At 38.9% G+C, this 14,925-nt stretch overlaps 1 protein-coding gene across 1 annotated transcript in view; it reads right to left on the bottom strand.

Annotated features, from left to right (window-relative positions):
- LOC105936510 (inactive dipeptidyl peptidase 10) overlaps positions 1-13,103 on the bottom strand; it is a 94,921-nt gene extending 81,818 nt beyond the window's left edge. The window contains exon 1 of the mRNA XM_036127945.1: positions 12,720-13,103. Coding sequence (XP_035983838.1) covers positions 12,720-12,779 — 60 coding nt within the window. The 5' untranslated portion in view covers positions 12,780-13,103. The remainder of the gene's footprint in view (positions 1-12,719) is intronic.
- Positions 13,104-14,925: the final 1,822 nt, after the last annotated feature.

Genomic DNA, 14,925 nt, shown 5'->3' with positions numbered 1-14,925 from the left:
TCATTATTAAGGGCAATGTTGCTCAGAATTCTGTCGATTTCAAGCCTTGAAGTAACAAGTTCATCAGCGCCATAAGAAAACATGGCAGCAACATGGCGGCTGGCTAATAATACTGAGGTAGGTCTCTGTTTCAAGATTGCTGTTTGGTGATAGATTGAAGGGTTGCTTCACTGATGAGGACTCTGGGCTCCATGTGATCACCTCAAAATGTAAAGTATATAAATTGCTCAAACCTGAACTGGATAATACGTTTTAGTTTTGTTTTTTGTGAAAATCAAAAGGGCATTTTTGAGGCTTTTGTAGCATTTGGACAGTGATACAAACTAAAGACTTTAACATGTCCTTTTAAGTCCTTTAGACAGCAGGAGCTGTACAAACACCTTCCTTTCTTATCTTGACTCTTTCCAAACATCCCTGGAGAACCTCCATGGATCCCAGAGGTAATTACTGATTATTTTAGTCAGAGGCTTTACAATGCCACTCATCCTTACACATAGAACCCTGAGCAGGGTTATCCGGCTCCACACTGGACCACGACAGCTCCTGGTGATTAACTGGACATTTTACTGTGCGATGTGCAATCTGCTTTTAGAGACAAGCCAAATCTTCAAACGGATGCAATGGACTTAATCATACCCAGTCTGCATGAGAGTGGAAACTTCTTAGCAAACAGTTTGAAAATTGGCAAAATCAGTGAACAATGTGTTTGGTTATAGTAGGAAATAAAGGAATCTCATTAATGCCATTACTTAATATATACTGGTCTGTAAAAGTGTACATTAAAGGCATTAGCTGCAGAACAGAACATACTATAAGGAACGTTAAAAAGCACACCAACCAGTTTTGGCTGTTATGTATGAATCTAAATACCCTAGAGATATTCTTTTTAAGAATTATTTTCCAAAACAAAGTCTACAGTTTAAAATATTTAGTTCCTAATTGGATAATTATCATTTGAGGCACTATCTGTAGCGTAACAAAGAAAGGTCTAGTATTCAGCATGTTTGTTGGGCCTTCGTGACACGTTTGCCTCATTTCCACAATGTGGACAACTTCAATAGTTTCTAGAGCCAATCAGAAGCTTCGACTTTTTAAGAAGAGATTTGGTATTCCAAGGAAAAAAGTCTCTATAGGTTGCTTTTCAGTGGATGGTTTATGTAGATTCAGGTGGTTATTTGGGTGGATGTATGACAGTGAATGGATTTATAGACTGTCTCTGGGGAAATTACTGGAAACAGATCCTAGAAGCAAACCCAGGACTAAAGGGAGAGGTCATAGCTCACATCTGGTTGGATTAAGTAACTGGGGACAAGGAAGTTGGAGAATATCTACTAAGACTCTTGTGCCAACATAGACTGGTCTCAGAAGATGAACAAATGGATGGATGAGTGTCATTCAACAGAACCCTTTCTAGTATTTAGAGCATCTAGTGTTTTTTAATGGTCAGCATTCTAATTAAGACTACCTTTGTTCACATACTGCCAGAAGTATTTGCTCCCAATCAGTACAATCGGGTGATTCAGTCACTTCCGAAATCCAGCATCTAGGTATGCAGACTGCTTTTTACAAACATTTGTGACAGAATGGATCTGTCTCAGGAGTTCTATGATTTCCAGCGTGGTACCATGATAGTACAGTGCTGGAAACGTCCTCTGACCTTCAGAATAGCTGAAGAACAGGGCACAAAGAGCTTTACAATATGGGTTCCTATGGCTGATCAGCTGCAATCAAACCTTAGATCACCAAGTGCAATGCAAGGTGCCAGATGAAGTTTCTGTAAATAACGCCACCACTGGGTTCCACAGCAGGGAAGACGTCTACTCTGCCAGGAGAGATACATCAAACCTCTCTTTCTAGCAATCCAATAGACAAGAATGGGTTTAGCGGTTTGTAGTTTGGAGGAGGGAGGATTATGGTGTTGGCTTTGTTTCAAAAGTTGGGCTCACACACTTAGTTCCAGTGAAATCGACTCTTAAGGCTTCAGCATTCCAGACATTATGAACAATTACATGCTCCGGACTGTTTGGGTTTAGAGATGGCCCCTTCCCTTAAGGTGGCTGCATTTCAGGTCACAAAGCAAGGTCTACTAAGACAAGAATAAACATGTTTGGTGTGGAAGAATTTTACAGAGCCTGAGCTTCAACCAAAATAACATCTTTCTGGGTTGAAAGTGAGGCCGGCCAGCTCGTCCCACATTAGTGTCTGACCTCACAAACGGGCCTCTGGAAGAAATGTTTAAACATGTCCGTAAACATAGTAAACCTTGTGGAAAGCCTTCTAAGAAAAGCTGGAGCTGTTATAGCAGCAAAAAGTGATGTGATGTCACACAAATTCACATGTGTGAAGGCAGAAAAGAACCTCAGGCAATATGTTGTAGTTTTTTTTATGTTAGGAATTTGCTCTTCACTGCTGGTTCACCTGAATTTCCTCCGCTGTGGGTCGATAAAGGGTCTTTCTATTTTATTGTAATCTAATCTAATCTTTTGCATATTCACTACGTTTCACCTCCAGTATTCCAACAAAGATGGAGCTCTCTGTGAATGCTCCTTATTCCACGTTTTGTTACGCTGTCTCCCATCACCGTGCAGGGATGTACTGGCACAGAGCAGCCTCCGGCCTGCAGCCTTCGCAGCGATGACCTTCATCTGGGCAATTATGTTTCAGAGCCGCCTATAACCTGAGATGGTTCCTGAGGTGGTACTTGGCGCCGAGTAGGCCACGCTGTGACTCACTGAACCAAAAATAAAATGCATCTAAGTAAACAAGCAGCCTGAGCAATGAGGACAAGACCGATGTGGATTTGTTCATCAGTGGACCTTTGGATGAAACACAGGGGGGGTGGCATGGCAGATTCCAGAGATTCCAGTTTGAACGCCTCATATCTGAATAAGAGAAATAGTTTTGGAAAGAAACCTGTTTCTATTTCTCCTTCGTTTCACTTTCTTGTTTTAATTGTTGCATGTGTTTAAGTGTTTAAGTGTTGACGAGACTGCAAAATATCACTTGCATAATACTGCCCTCTACTGACACAAAATAAATACTATGCTCTGAAAAATGTTTGCATCTTTGATTATTTGGTTGTGTTAATTTGAATACTTCAAAGAGACTAAATGATTGGAAACATGAGAGGTTTTTACATATTACATGCATTATAATACATGTGCATCTCTTGCATTATTGTGAATGTATATAAGATGTAAGTAAAAAATCCCTTTCTGTAGTCTGTTTTATTATTACGTACTTACCCAGATCTGGAAAATATTTAAATCAAATTTGATAGTTTCCTGGAAGTGAGCTTTGAACCATTTTTATTCATCCTTCAAGCTCCTCAGATGAAAAGGCAACACTCTGAGAGCTTGAGTATATTTTGCCAACCAGTTCCCGAAGAGAAGGAAGCAATGGAAAGCCAAAGTCTTGGCAGTCTGGAAATGGATTTCTGTATTGGATGAATATGGAAGAAGAAAATTTAAAATGGATTTCCATACTTTAATCCCTTTATGAAAATGTTGTTTCCATACATACATACACACACACACATCCATCCATACATCCATCCATCCATACATCCATCCATGCATACATCCATCCATCCATCCATACATCCATCCATGCATACATCCATCCATCCATCCATACATCCATACATACATACATACATACATACATACATACATACATACATACATACATACATCCTTGTTGTATCCTTCCTTCCTTATTTAACCCCTTCTGTCCTTCCTTCCTTTTCTTCTCTCTCCCTCATTAATGTATTTCTTTATTTCCTTTCTTGTCCTTTGTTCATTTATTTGTTTTACACTTCTTTGTGTCATCCCATTGTTTTTTTATGTCCTTCATTTCACTTCATCCATTTCCTTTCTCATACCTTTGTTTTATTTTTCTTCGTTTGCTCCATTTGTCTTTCCTTTCTTTGTCTTCCCTGCCTTTCAATGCTTGTGTCTACCTCCTTTCCTTCCTGTCTTGTCTTTTTTTCCTTCCATCCTTTTGTCCTATCCCCTTCATTTCTCTATTTGCTTATGTTCTTCCTTCCTAGTGTCTTACCTCCCTTCTTTTCTAACTTTTAGCCCTTCATTAAAAGCTCTTCCTTCCTTCCTTCCTTCTTTCCTTCCTTCCTTCCTTCCTTCCTTCCTTCCTTCCTTTGGTATTTTTTATGCATAAATATACACACATCTTTTACAAAATTTAAAACAATCTCCCTACTGAGGTAAACAATTCTTAACTCTTTTGAATAAACTGTTTTTAATAGCTAATAAGTGTATAGTGTTTTTCATATGTTGTAAATTTGCCCTTATTATACAACCTTTTGTTCGTATTTTTTTTTTTGTTGTTATGTTTTACCCTTGAGTTTATCTGCATGCTTCCATTTGCGTTCACTTAGCTGCTTGGACGTGTCAATTTCCCCACCAAGGGACAATAAAGAATAGTTCTATGCAATTCTATTATTGACTTTTCAAGGTTCCATGTTTAATGTCTGAGCAATTATAAATTCAAAATTTAAAACTTCATATTTTTAAATAAACATTGAAATATGGAATTCTTATATAACACGTAGGAACCCTGTTTATTAAGTTTTTATCAAGGAGTTTTAAGTTTCATGTTTTGTTTGAATAAAGGTTTCCATCAAATCTTTAACATAAAGACATATTGAAAAAATAGTTGAGAATATTTAAGTTACAAATGTTAGTCCATAATATTAATAACAAAGGGTAGAAGTACATTTGTTTTAGCTGCTGAATTATACATAAACGTAAGATGTCGTACAGCAGGGAACGCACATTTAACTATTAGACTAAAAACAAACTGCATTATCGTTTGAATAAAGACGGCATACTTCCAGTAACATTGTCATTACTAATAATTACAAATAAAACTAATTTCTAAATATTTGGAGATCAAAACATTTAAAAATGTTTCTAATATGTGTAAAATGTGGTTTAGAACTAAAGCCTGTGTCTTACAAAGTTGCACAAATGTTGCCAGCATCATTGGGCTGTTCACAGATTCCCTTTTTGTCACTTTTCTTTGGTTGCTGGTGTTAAAATCACACCACGCTTCACATTGTCAAGAACTTGGTCAGGAACTCGGTGTGACTTGTTATCTCACACACAGCATGGGTAAAAATCTACAAAGCGTTATGTGCTTTTAAGACGTCTAAAAAGGAGTTTCACTGCCGTCATTCTGCATCAAATGTGCAGACCGAAATGTTGTTTAGGGCCTAAATAAATAACCAGTTGATAAAGATAAAGAAGAATGGTGAGACCGCATTAGTAATTTCCCTCCACCTTTCCGATGCTAATGACTTTTTTTCCATGTCCGTCTCCACGGTAACAGATGGCGTTGACAACGTGTGGTTGGTGTTAATATTCAGTGACTCTGACGGTTGTTAGGCACCGCAGAGGTGGCTGAACCCCGGTAGGACGGCAATCTGCTCACTTTCACAGGTCGTCAGGTTGGGAGGCATGACCATTGGTTGCTTTGCCAGAAAATGACAACAATTCTGACCTAATGGTTCTCTTAATCCCTCTCAGATCTCATTTCATTCTTTTATATGGTCTGTCCAAGCCTGTTTTCTATGCCTGCATTGGACAAATCAGCAGATCTATCTGATAAAAGGGAAATATTGCTTTTCCATTCATGTTGATGATTAAAGAAATTTAAAGGCTAAGTTTAGTCTGACAGCTGGCTTTGCAGAAAGTGAAACATTAGCGCTGTTTGAACCTGCTGCCGGACACGCTACAGTCATTGTCACTGTAACGAGACATTTCAGCAGCTACTTTGTCAAATTTGTCTTTTTGGCCAATTCTGATCCTGTTGAACATAGAGTAATTATTTCAAATTTAAAAAATGCCACGTAAAAAGCTTTCAGCTTATACATACTAGATGGGGGAAAAGATTACACCAAAAAACACAGAATGATTGCAACCATGGAAGAAAGTTGATAATTTTAGCATTAGATTAAAAAAAAAAGTAATCCATATTCATAAGGCAACTTCAAAAATCTAGTATTTCCTATTTTAATGTTAAAAACATATTGTAGTGGAACCCAGAGTGGTCTTTTAAGGTGTAGCTAGCTGTATTAGCAATACATTAAGTAACATGTTTATTATATAATATAATATTCCCTAAATATAAGACGTGTTTAAATATAAGAGAAAATAGTTATATATGTAAGAAGAAAACTTAATTTGATAATGTTTGCTGGAGTGGGGCAGTCAACATGTTGCTAACGGTACTGGCTTAAGATAAATAGAACATCAATTACTTCAGCTTAATAGTTGTTTCTATTTTATTCTACTTCATTCTAAAAAACGGATCTTAAAATCTCTAGAATCAGGAAATAACGCAGTAAGTTATTAAGTAGCTAGTGGTATCACCATTATTACATTGATGTGGCACTTGCTGATAAAAAAATATATAGATATATTCTTAAAGGACTGAGTAGTTTTGCTAAAAGAAAACATGTTCTGGTAAGAAAGCAAAAAAAAACAAAAAACGTTTTAAATAATGGACACTTACTTCTTTAGTCATATCCATAAAATCTATACCAAATGTAACCCTATGCATTACAGGTTCATCTCAATAAATTAGAATAAGATTGAAAATCGTGTTTATTTTCTGTAAAAGTGAACTTGTGCATTATATAGATACCTTACACACAGATTTAAGTATATTATGTTTTATTACTGTTATGTAATATGCAAGTTTTCAGACCACCTAAATATTGGCTTCTCAATAGTTGTAAACAATTAAACTGCATCACTGTGTTTGTTGAACAGTATCTGGGGTCTTGTTTTTTTTTTTTAGTTGAATTGGTGGTAAGAAAATAAATAATCTATGTTTTCATAGTTACACTACTGCTCAAAAGCCATGTTCCTCTAAGAACCCCTTCATTTTATTATTTAACTAAATTACAAATTTAACTGAAAATATAGCCAACCCATTGAAAAGGGTAAGTCTTTCAAACTTTGCTTTAATGAAAGAATCTTGTGTTTGCACCCATTCCAGCTGTCGATCTGCTCAGGTAATGTGAGGTAATGTGAGGTAATGTCACCCTGTGCTTCCTGAAGCACCTTATATAAGTCAGCTTGGCTTGATGGGCTCTTCTAACGCAGCATGAGGTCAAGCTGCTCCCACAGCTCAGTAGGCTTGAGATCTGGTGACTGTGCTGGCCTCTCCATTATAGACAGACCACAACAGTAACAATGTCTAGACTGTATTTCTGACTGATTGAATGTTATTTTAATTGAAGAAAAATTCGCTTTTTGATAAAAATATAAGGACATTTCTAAGTGACCCCAAACTGTGCAGCAGTAGCGTACGTTGGGCTGCAGGTGCAGGTCAGCCAAGCCAACAGCAAATCGTAGTGAAACACAGAAGGCCATTTTAAATAAAGAGTTTCAATAAAAAACGTTAACAGGTGTCTGAAAAAAAACCGAAACCCCAAACGCTTTGGCTTCTTTATTTTTGGATCTATATATTGTAATCAATTTGTTTCTACTGAATTAACAGCTATAGATGTCTCTTACGCTCTTCAAATCTCAAGTAAACCTCAGTGAGTGGACAACAAAAATTACTGTTTTGGGGGTTTTTCTGCCATCTTGTCAGTAGGTCACTGTTATGTGAACTCAAGCTCTCTAAATAAAATAAATGTTCAGCGTCTATTCATTCTTAAGGGATTCTCGCTTTTTTCTGACAACTCACTCGCAGCAAATTCCATTGAACAAGCACTCCCACTCCTCTGACCCTGAGCAAACGGGATTTAACCGAGATATATATGATAAAAATGTCCCAGAATAACAAGTTACTTAGCAACAGCCAACATGATCATAGCAGCAATTCAGAATGAGGAAGCAGGCGAGGAGAGATGATGGCGCATACAATAATATAACTTGCTCTTTTTTCATACACGTTTTTCATACACAGGCATTTAAAAAAAACTTCATTATTAAATGCAGATTCTAAGATTCTGTCTGAATCAGAATGGAAATAAAAGAAAACCAGAAGCTCTTCTGGTCCTTTTATTTAAAAGGTCAACTTGGTAATAAATGTATTCTGTATAGCCTTTATAACTGGAGTCAAATGTGATATTATTTTTTAATAATTTCAAGTAGATTAGACCTTTATTTTGTATAAACTAGGGTATTTCTTAGACTCTAGACACCTTGAGGCACTTCCTTAATATCTCCCCATGTTTAAGAGTCTTTATGAGACATTTTGACCATTCTTCCAGGAGAGCATTTATGAGGTCGGACACTGATGTTGGACAACAACATCTGGGTTTGTAACACTTTCTAGTCTGTCCATAAAATGTTCTAACAAGTTGAGACCATTTCCAAACCTTTCCTATCAGTTTTAAACCACCAAAACGAGGCACGTATTTTGGAATGCCAGTGAGTGAGACAGGATAGGTCACTGCAGAGGACATGTCTTCACTGCTCTGCGATCACTTTATACCACTGGATCTGACGCTTTCCACTCGGTGATGGAAGGCTTGGATGCACTGCTCAGACGTGAGAAGTCCATATCATGAAGCTCTCCGTACACTGTGCAGAAAGGTGCTGACCTCAGCCACGCTTCAAGATTCTGTCTAGATGCTGCTCGCCTCCACTCTGCTATAATGTCCGTGTTATGTTACTTTGGAATACGTAGTAACAAGGCATCCATCATGGTGCCACGCTGGAAATTCATTGAGCTCCTTAAAGCAATCCTTTCTTTCACAAATGGTTGCAGAAGCAGCCTGTGTGCCTAGGTTTGGGATTTTATATCACTGTCACCATGGAAGGGACTAGTTTAGCAGAATTGAATGATTTGGAGCACCTTTGACAATATAGCAGAAAAGTTTGCTTCATGGGCTGGTAAAAGTTGGTAGCACTGTTGCCTTGCACCAGCAATTCTGACCCCAGACCAGGATTCACACCCAGGACCTGGGGTCTTTCTGCATGGAGTTTGCATGCTTTGTGCATGCGTGGTTCTGTCCCGGTTCTCCGAACTCCTCCCACTGTCCAAAAATGAATACGCAGGTATAGACAATGGGTGCATGGATGGATGGATGGATGGATGGATGGATGGATGGATGGATGGATGGATGGATGGATGGATGGATGGATGGATGATGGATGGATGGATGGATCTGAGCTCATATGAAGGACATGTGATGAGCGTACACATTTAACACTGCTTCTATGATAACGACAGGGAAGTTAAAATACCAAAGTTGCAACAGTTTCCAGCCTGTAAGCTCTGCAGACACTACTAGAGCCCACTGGTATCTGAGGAGACACTCAGCATAGAGGCGTGTTTTTTTTCAGGTTTTCGTACGCGTCCCCTCCTTATCGAGGCTTCCTTCTGTCAGATTACTCTTGTCTGGATAAGGGACTGCAGCAGCACAGGATTCTGCAGGATTAAACTTTGCCTGGCTGTCAGTGCCCGCTTCTTAGGGATCTGCAAACACTTAAGAACCACTTTGCTCAAACTGCAAACGATAATAAAGCACTTTAATCTCAAAGACGTTGCCTTCAATCTTTCTCTGCCTCAACGACAAAACATAAGGTCTGGCTGCACAGATGTTAGAAAATGACAATTTTGTAGCTAAAATGTGTTTGTCAGGGTACATTTCACACCAGTGTACATGTTAAACTGCTTTTCCTCCACATACCAATGTTTTAAAGCAGCCTTATAGCTCTTTTTGCAACACTTTAATTTTACACACCACACCTCTGATTTAAAGCGGGAGATTGATTTGTGCTGCAAAATCTTCCCTTCGAACCAAAGCTTTGAATAATTTGGTATTCACAGTGTTAAGGTGTGTGCAGTTGAGAAAGCTGTACGTGGCAGACATGACATGAGGTTAACACAAAACAAGAATCCAGAAAGAAATGTAAGATTTGAGACGTATGAACTTAACCTCCACGACAACCTTGCTGGGATCAAATGAAAAAATAACATTTTAGTTTGACGTTTTGATAAAGATAGAAAAAGCTCTCAAAGCATTGGAAGATATTAGGTGTCTAAGAAAATAATGGTACTTCCCATCCCTACATGTAGACCAGCTTTAGATTTTTGGATAGCTAAAAGCGTGCAAGGTTCACCCTCTGCATTTTCTAAGTGCATCTATCAGGTTTTATGCATGCAGATTCTGTTCTGTCAGGATTGTAAAACAAAGTAACTGACCAAATGTAACAAATGTTGACCATAACAAAGTTATGTGCGATGTCCTTGATTGAGGTAGTAGCTTTGAATTCAACTGCAAATGAAGAGTCCACAAGACATTTTTGCATTGAAACTACTTTTATCCGATTGTTTTCCAAACTGAGAACAATGACGCATTAGTGAGAGTTCACCTGTCACCATTCAGGGAAATATGGCTGATTTCAGCTCTCTGTTGATTAATTGGTGCATCACTTACATTCAGTGAGGAATAAATATAAAGAATGTATTAAATGATGGTGATACTAAAGGCGACTCCGTTGGTTTAAAACCTTATTCACCATTTTGTTTGCTTCAGACGTTGAAATGAGAATTATTATATCACTCCAAACCCAACTGTAGCCATGCTGTCTATCAGAGATCTGATTGGCTAACTGTTATGCACAGCTACCAGACTAGCTAGTAGTGACGCACAACTAGAAGGTTTAGTATTTCTTAGCGTTTTCTAGCGTTGTAGCCATACGGTTCCTGCAGAGGTAGTGCTGCTAAAGCTGTATTGCCTCAGCTGAGCAACAGTTCCTCTGCTCTGTTTTCAGTTGAGCCTCTTAGGGGGCGAGGAAGGATTGTTTCATGCACTGTCTACTCAGAAAAGGGGAGGAGAAGTAAAGAAACAACAAAGTGATTCCTCAGCAGAATTGTATCTTTGTTGTCCCTGAGAGACAAATTATTCTTTCAGAGAAAACTGCAGATCTTTCCTCACGTTATTTGCTTGGTTTGGTTTTTTCTCCTCGTGACCTGGCTGGTTGTTTTCTTCTTCTGCTGTGTGTTTGACACCAACATCAGACTGAGAGTATAACCCCTTGATTCCACATCCTCCATGCTAGCTGTTCTGTTCACGGACGTGCACGGTTCCACGTTCTCCGTGACTACACCGATTGGTATTTTGGATTTTTCCTGTAATGACGATGATCACACATGCTCTCTCTGGGCTCCAAGAAAGTTCAGAGCAGAGCTAGACGGAGTAACCGCGGATGTAGTAGGCTTGGCTTTTCTCAGACTCATGGGTGCGGTCTGGAACCGAACGGACAGATACAGGAGCGGAGGATGTGGAATTACGTGTTTGGAGTCAAACAAACTATGGTCATGTTGTTGCTCAGCAGAGCAGTGTGATTGGCCAACTGTTGTGCTCAGCCAGTTCCAAATGATCAGGTCAGCTCGGAATAAAAAGTAAAACCCATATGGGTCCTGGGTGGGTTGCAGAAATTGAACAAATTTTTTATATCTCCTTTTGACACCTAGCTAAGACTTGCACAGGGTGCCTCGCATGTTTTTAAGATATAAGTTGGTATTAGTGACGAAAACAGCTCACATACAAGAAACTCATTGTGAGCCCAGTTCAGTTGGTGCACATTCAGTCTGTGCACGGCTCATTTGGACCCACATATACATGTTTGGATCACTGAACAGGCTTCCTATGAGCAATATGTTTTTATCCTTTGCAAATATGTGCATATGAGGTGACAGGTGAGAAGGGGAGGGGAAATGTGTGTTGTAGGTAGAGAGGCGTGGCCTGTCCCACGTCTTGTTTTGGTCTACAGACAGTGCTCAACAGGCCACCTAGTGGTGAAATTTCGCTCATTGCTTCTTTAACGCAATGCAAATTGACAGAAAAGTTCAGATTTTTTAACTTTAAATTTTAATTTCCTCTATTTGCCCAATTCGTACCATTTGCACATCGCTCTAAACGTGTCCTTCACATCATGGACCGTTGATCCGCTCCTGAAAACGCTTTGCATAGGCATAACATGTAAATCACTCGCTCCAAATGTCTCGTTCTCCTTCGATGTGAACGCACATTCAGAACTCTGAAAACAAGAGAAACGTTGTCCAGACGGAAATAACTGCTTTCCACGTGATTTTATTGCTTCAGGGACCATTTGCCATAGAAGTTTATGGCAATTCTTAGACAAATGTTTGGAAAAGAAAACATATCGGTGACATTATCGTTAGGTCTACCTTGATTGGTATAATAATTAAAACTCAATGAGGCCAATGCATAACACCTGCTCTTAAGCGCACAGAATGGTGGTAAAAAATAATGCTAAACAAACAAGATGAAGTACAGTTATTATTTTTATTAATATTTCTAAATCTTGTCTCCAGGTCTATTGCTTTAAACCTTTGGGTGACGTGTTCTGTGGTTTTTGACACCTTTTTATAGTAAAAGAACAAAAGATTAATTGGAAATGTTTAACTTAAGTGTGTGGTAAAAACACATGAAAAAACTAAAGAGGCGCTTCTAAAAACCAGCAGTTAAGAAGATAAAACTCATCTTTTTAAGGAGAGTCCAGGTGTAAGACTCAGATAAATATTTTATCCCTCAGAGTCATGACCTTTTTAAATCCCTTTAGTAAGTTAATATTGAACAGCTTTGGAAACATCAGTACACTTGGTGATCAGCCAGAGCAAAGTGTGAAAAGTGAAAGAAAAGTACCGCAGAAAATCAGAAAACTCTGACATGTAATTTGATGTAAGAGGCGGCAGATGCAGCGTACCTTGGTATCTCTGACCGGCTGACACTCTATCTGATGCGACACGGATGCAGTTTGGTTCATCTTCGCCCCTGGCTTTCACAAAATGCTCCTCAGCCTGACAGCAGGACCAGATAACCATAAAATCCCAAACAGGCGGGTGAGAACCAAAGTTTCCCCTGACTTCCTCTTGTTCCAGGTCCACCGGATAATTCCTGGGTCTTGAAACCTGCAGAGCTTATCACCGGAGCAGCTCCCTCTTCCTCTCTCCAGCTTCACCAGATGCAACACGTTTACATCAACAATCTCTTTTGCCTTCTTTGTTTCTCTCTGCGGCTCTGAATGATATCAATGCATTTACATCCAGCTTCTCCCCTCCTCCTTTTTTTTCCCTCTCTGCTTGCCTACCCTTCTATAGCAACGATGTGCTGCTTCACATTCAGCTGACGGGCAGCTCATAAAACCAGGATGTTTGCCAGTGCCTCCCACATACGAAGACATTTCTTGATCAGAATGCAAATTTGCTCCAGGCAAAGATTTAGCAGGCGTACGGTTTGAGCTCTTACATCCAACGCTCCTTGTGTAGTTATTTACTTTGACAGACTGTGACTGATAAATTCATGTATAACTTCACCCTTGTAGCTTTTCAAAGGCGCCCAATTCAATTGTGAGCTGGGTTTCATTTTTTAATGATAAATTTAAAGAGAAAAAATAAACCGATGTCAGTGGTCATCGAGTCACACAGGACTGTGATCCCCAAAACTGCAAGAGTGGCTTTAGTAGATTCCCAGGACAACCTGTGGGATCTGGATCTAGAAGAAGAGAGTCCTAGGAGCAGCTGAGGTATTTTAGCTTTAGGTAGAACTGCCTGAGTGGAACGGGCTGACTCGCCTCTTCCACATGCACTCATCCCCACAACCAGGGGACTTGGTTTGCAAACTAAAGGATCATCTCAGCCTCTTCTTCCAGATGTGTTGCTACTTGCTACTGAAATCTCTTGCTCACATTAAAAATTCATTGGCCTGATCTATAATTAATTAGCTGACCAATTTCCATGTCAGTGGTCCTAACCGCTGTTATGCAGCTTTTCTCATTAATAATTCTCACATGCCTTGTTTTATTGGAATTTTGTTCACTCTTTCAGAAAACTATCAAAGATAAAAGAGAGTAGTGTCCATTTCATGCCTGGACACCAGAAGATGTTTGGGATGTTTTGAAAAAGGGTTCACATTACTCTTTATTTCAAAACCTACAAAATATATCGTACCATCTCATCTTTATGTGTAAAACGCTTAAAAACAGCTGAAACAAAGTGCTGTACATTGCTACAAGCTAAAACACATCCATTAAAAAAGAAATAAGAAAATAATAAATAAATAAAAAGATAATGCATGAAAACACATATATAATATTATTGTTGATGCCAACATGTAGTTTTATTTCTGTTAAATTGTTATTCTTTTTATGGAAGAAAATGCAACTTAAGAAAGGTTTTAATTGATTGTGACTATGGGTTGATGAAGGTTAAACTGATACTAACTCAATGGATTTGTACATTTTTTGGTAGATTTGTTGTTTTCTGGGTTCCTATGCAGAAAGGGTAGAATCAGGGATTTGATTTTAATATATTTCAGGTCTAGAAAAATATGGAAATAGAACATGGAGTACAGAAAAATATAATTTTTTTCCAAAGTTTTTCTCACCCATGTCCCTTTAATTATCCATCCATCCATCAGACACCAGTGCATTTGTCCTTCCATCCATTTAATCTGTTCATCAGCTGATCCAAATGCTTGTCCATCCATCCACACCAAGCACATGACTACACCAGCGTCTGTTATGAATTTATTGTGAACTTTCTTATTAAAGCTTGAACCTAAACCAGCTGACAAACTTAGGTGAGGAAAGGTCTGAGCTGTTCATATACTCTGTGCTTCGTTTCAAAGGGGCCACATCAGGCTTTTCAGTTCTTCCTTTTCACATTGAAATCATTCAGAGAAACTTGTTTTGGTGCCGTCTCTTTAAATCTAAAGGAGGCTCTTCACACTCTGTCCCCTCCCAGGTCACACAGCTAGCCACTCCACCCTGTTCGGCCATTTTTGCAGTGTACTGGGGGACGGTGTAATGAACAACTGAACGATTCGACTTATCCACCTCCAGCTTCAGCATCCTCCAGCCTGGACTACAAAGTCACTCCGACAAATAATAATGGCAGACTCACGAAATTGGT

Source organism: Fundulus heteroclitus, chromosome 24, assembly GCF_011125445.2.
Source record: "Fundulus heteroclitus isolate FHET01 chromosome 24, MU-UCD_Fhet_4.1, whole genome shotgun sequence".
NCBI classification, from domain to species: Eukaryota; Metazoa; Chordata; class Actinopteri; order Cyprinodontiformes; family Fundulidae; genus Fundulus; species Fundulus heteroclitus.
This window is presented reverse-complemented; position numbering and strand designations above follow the sequence as displayed.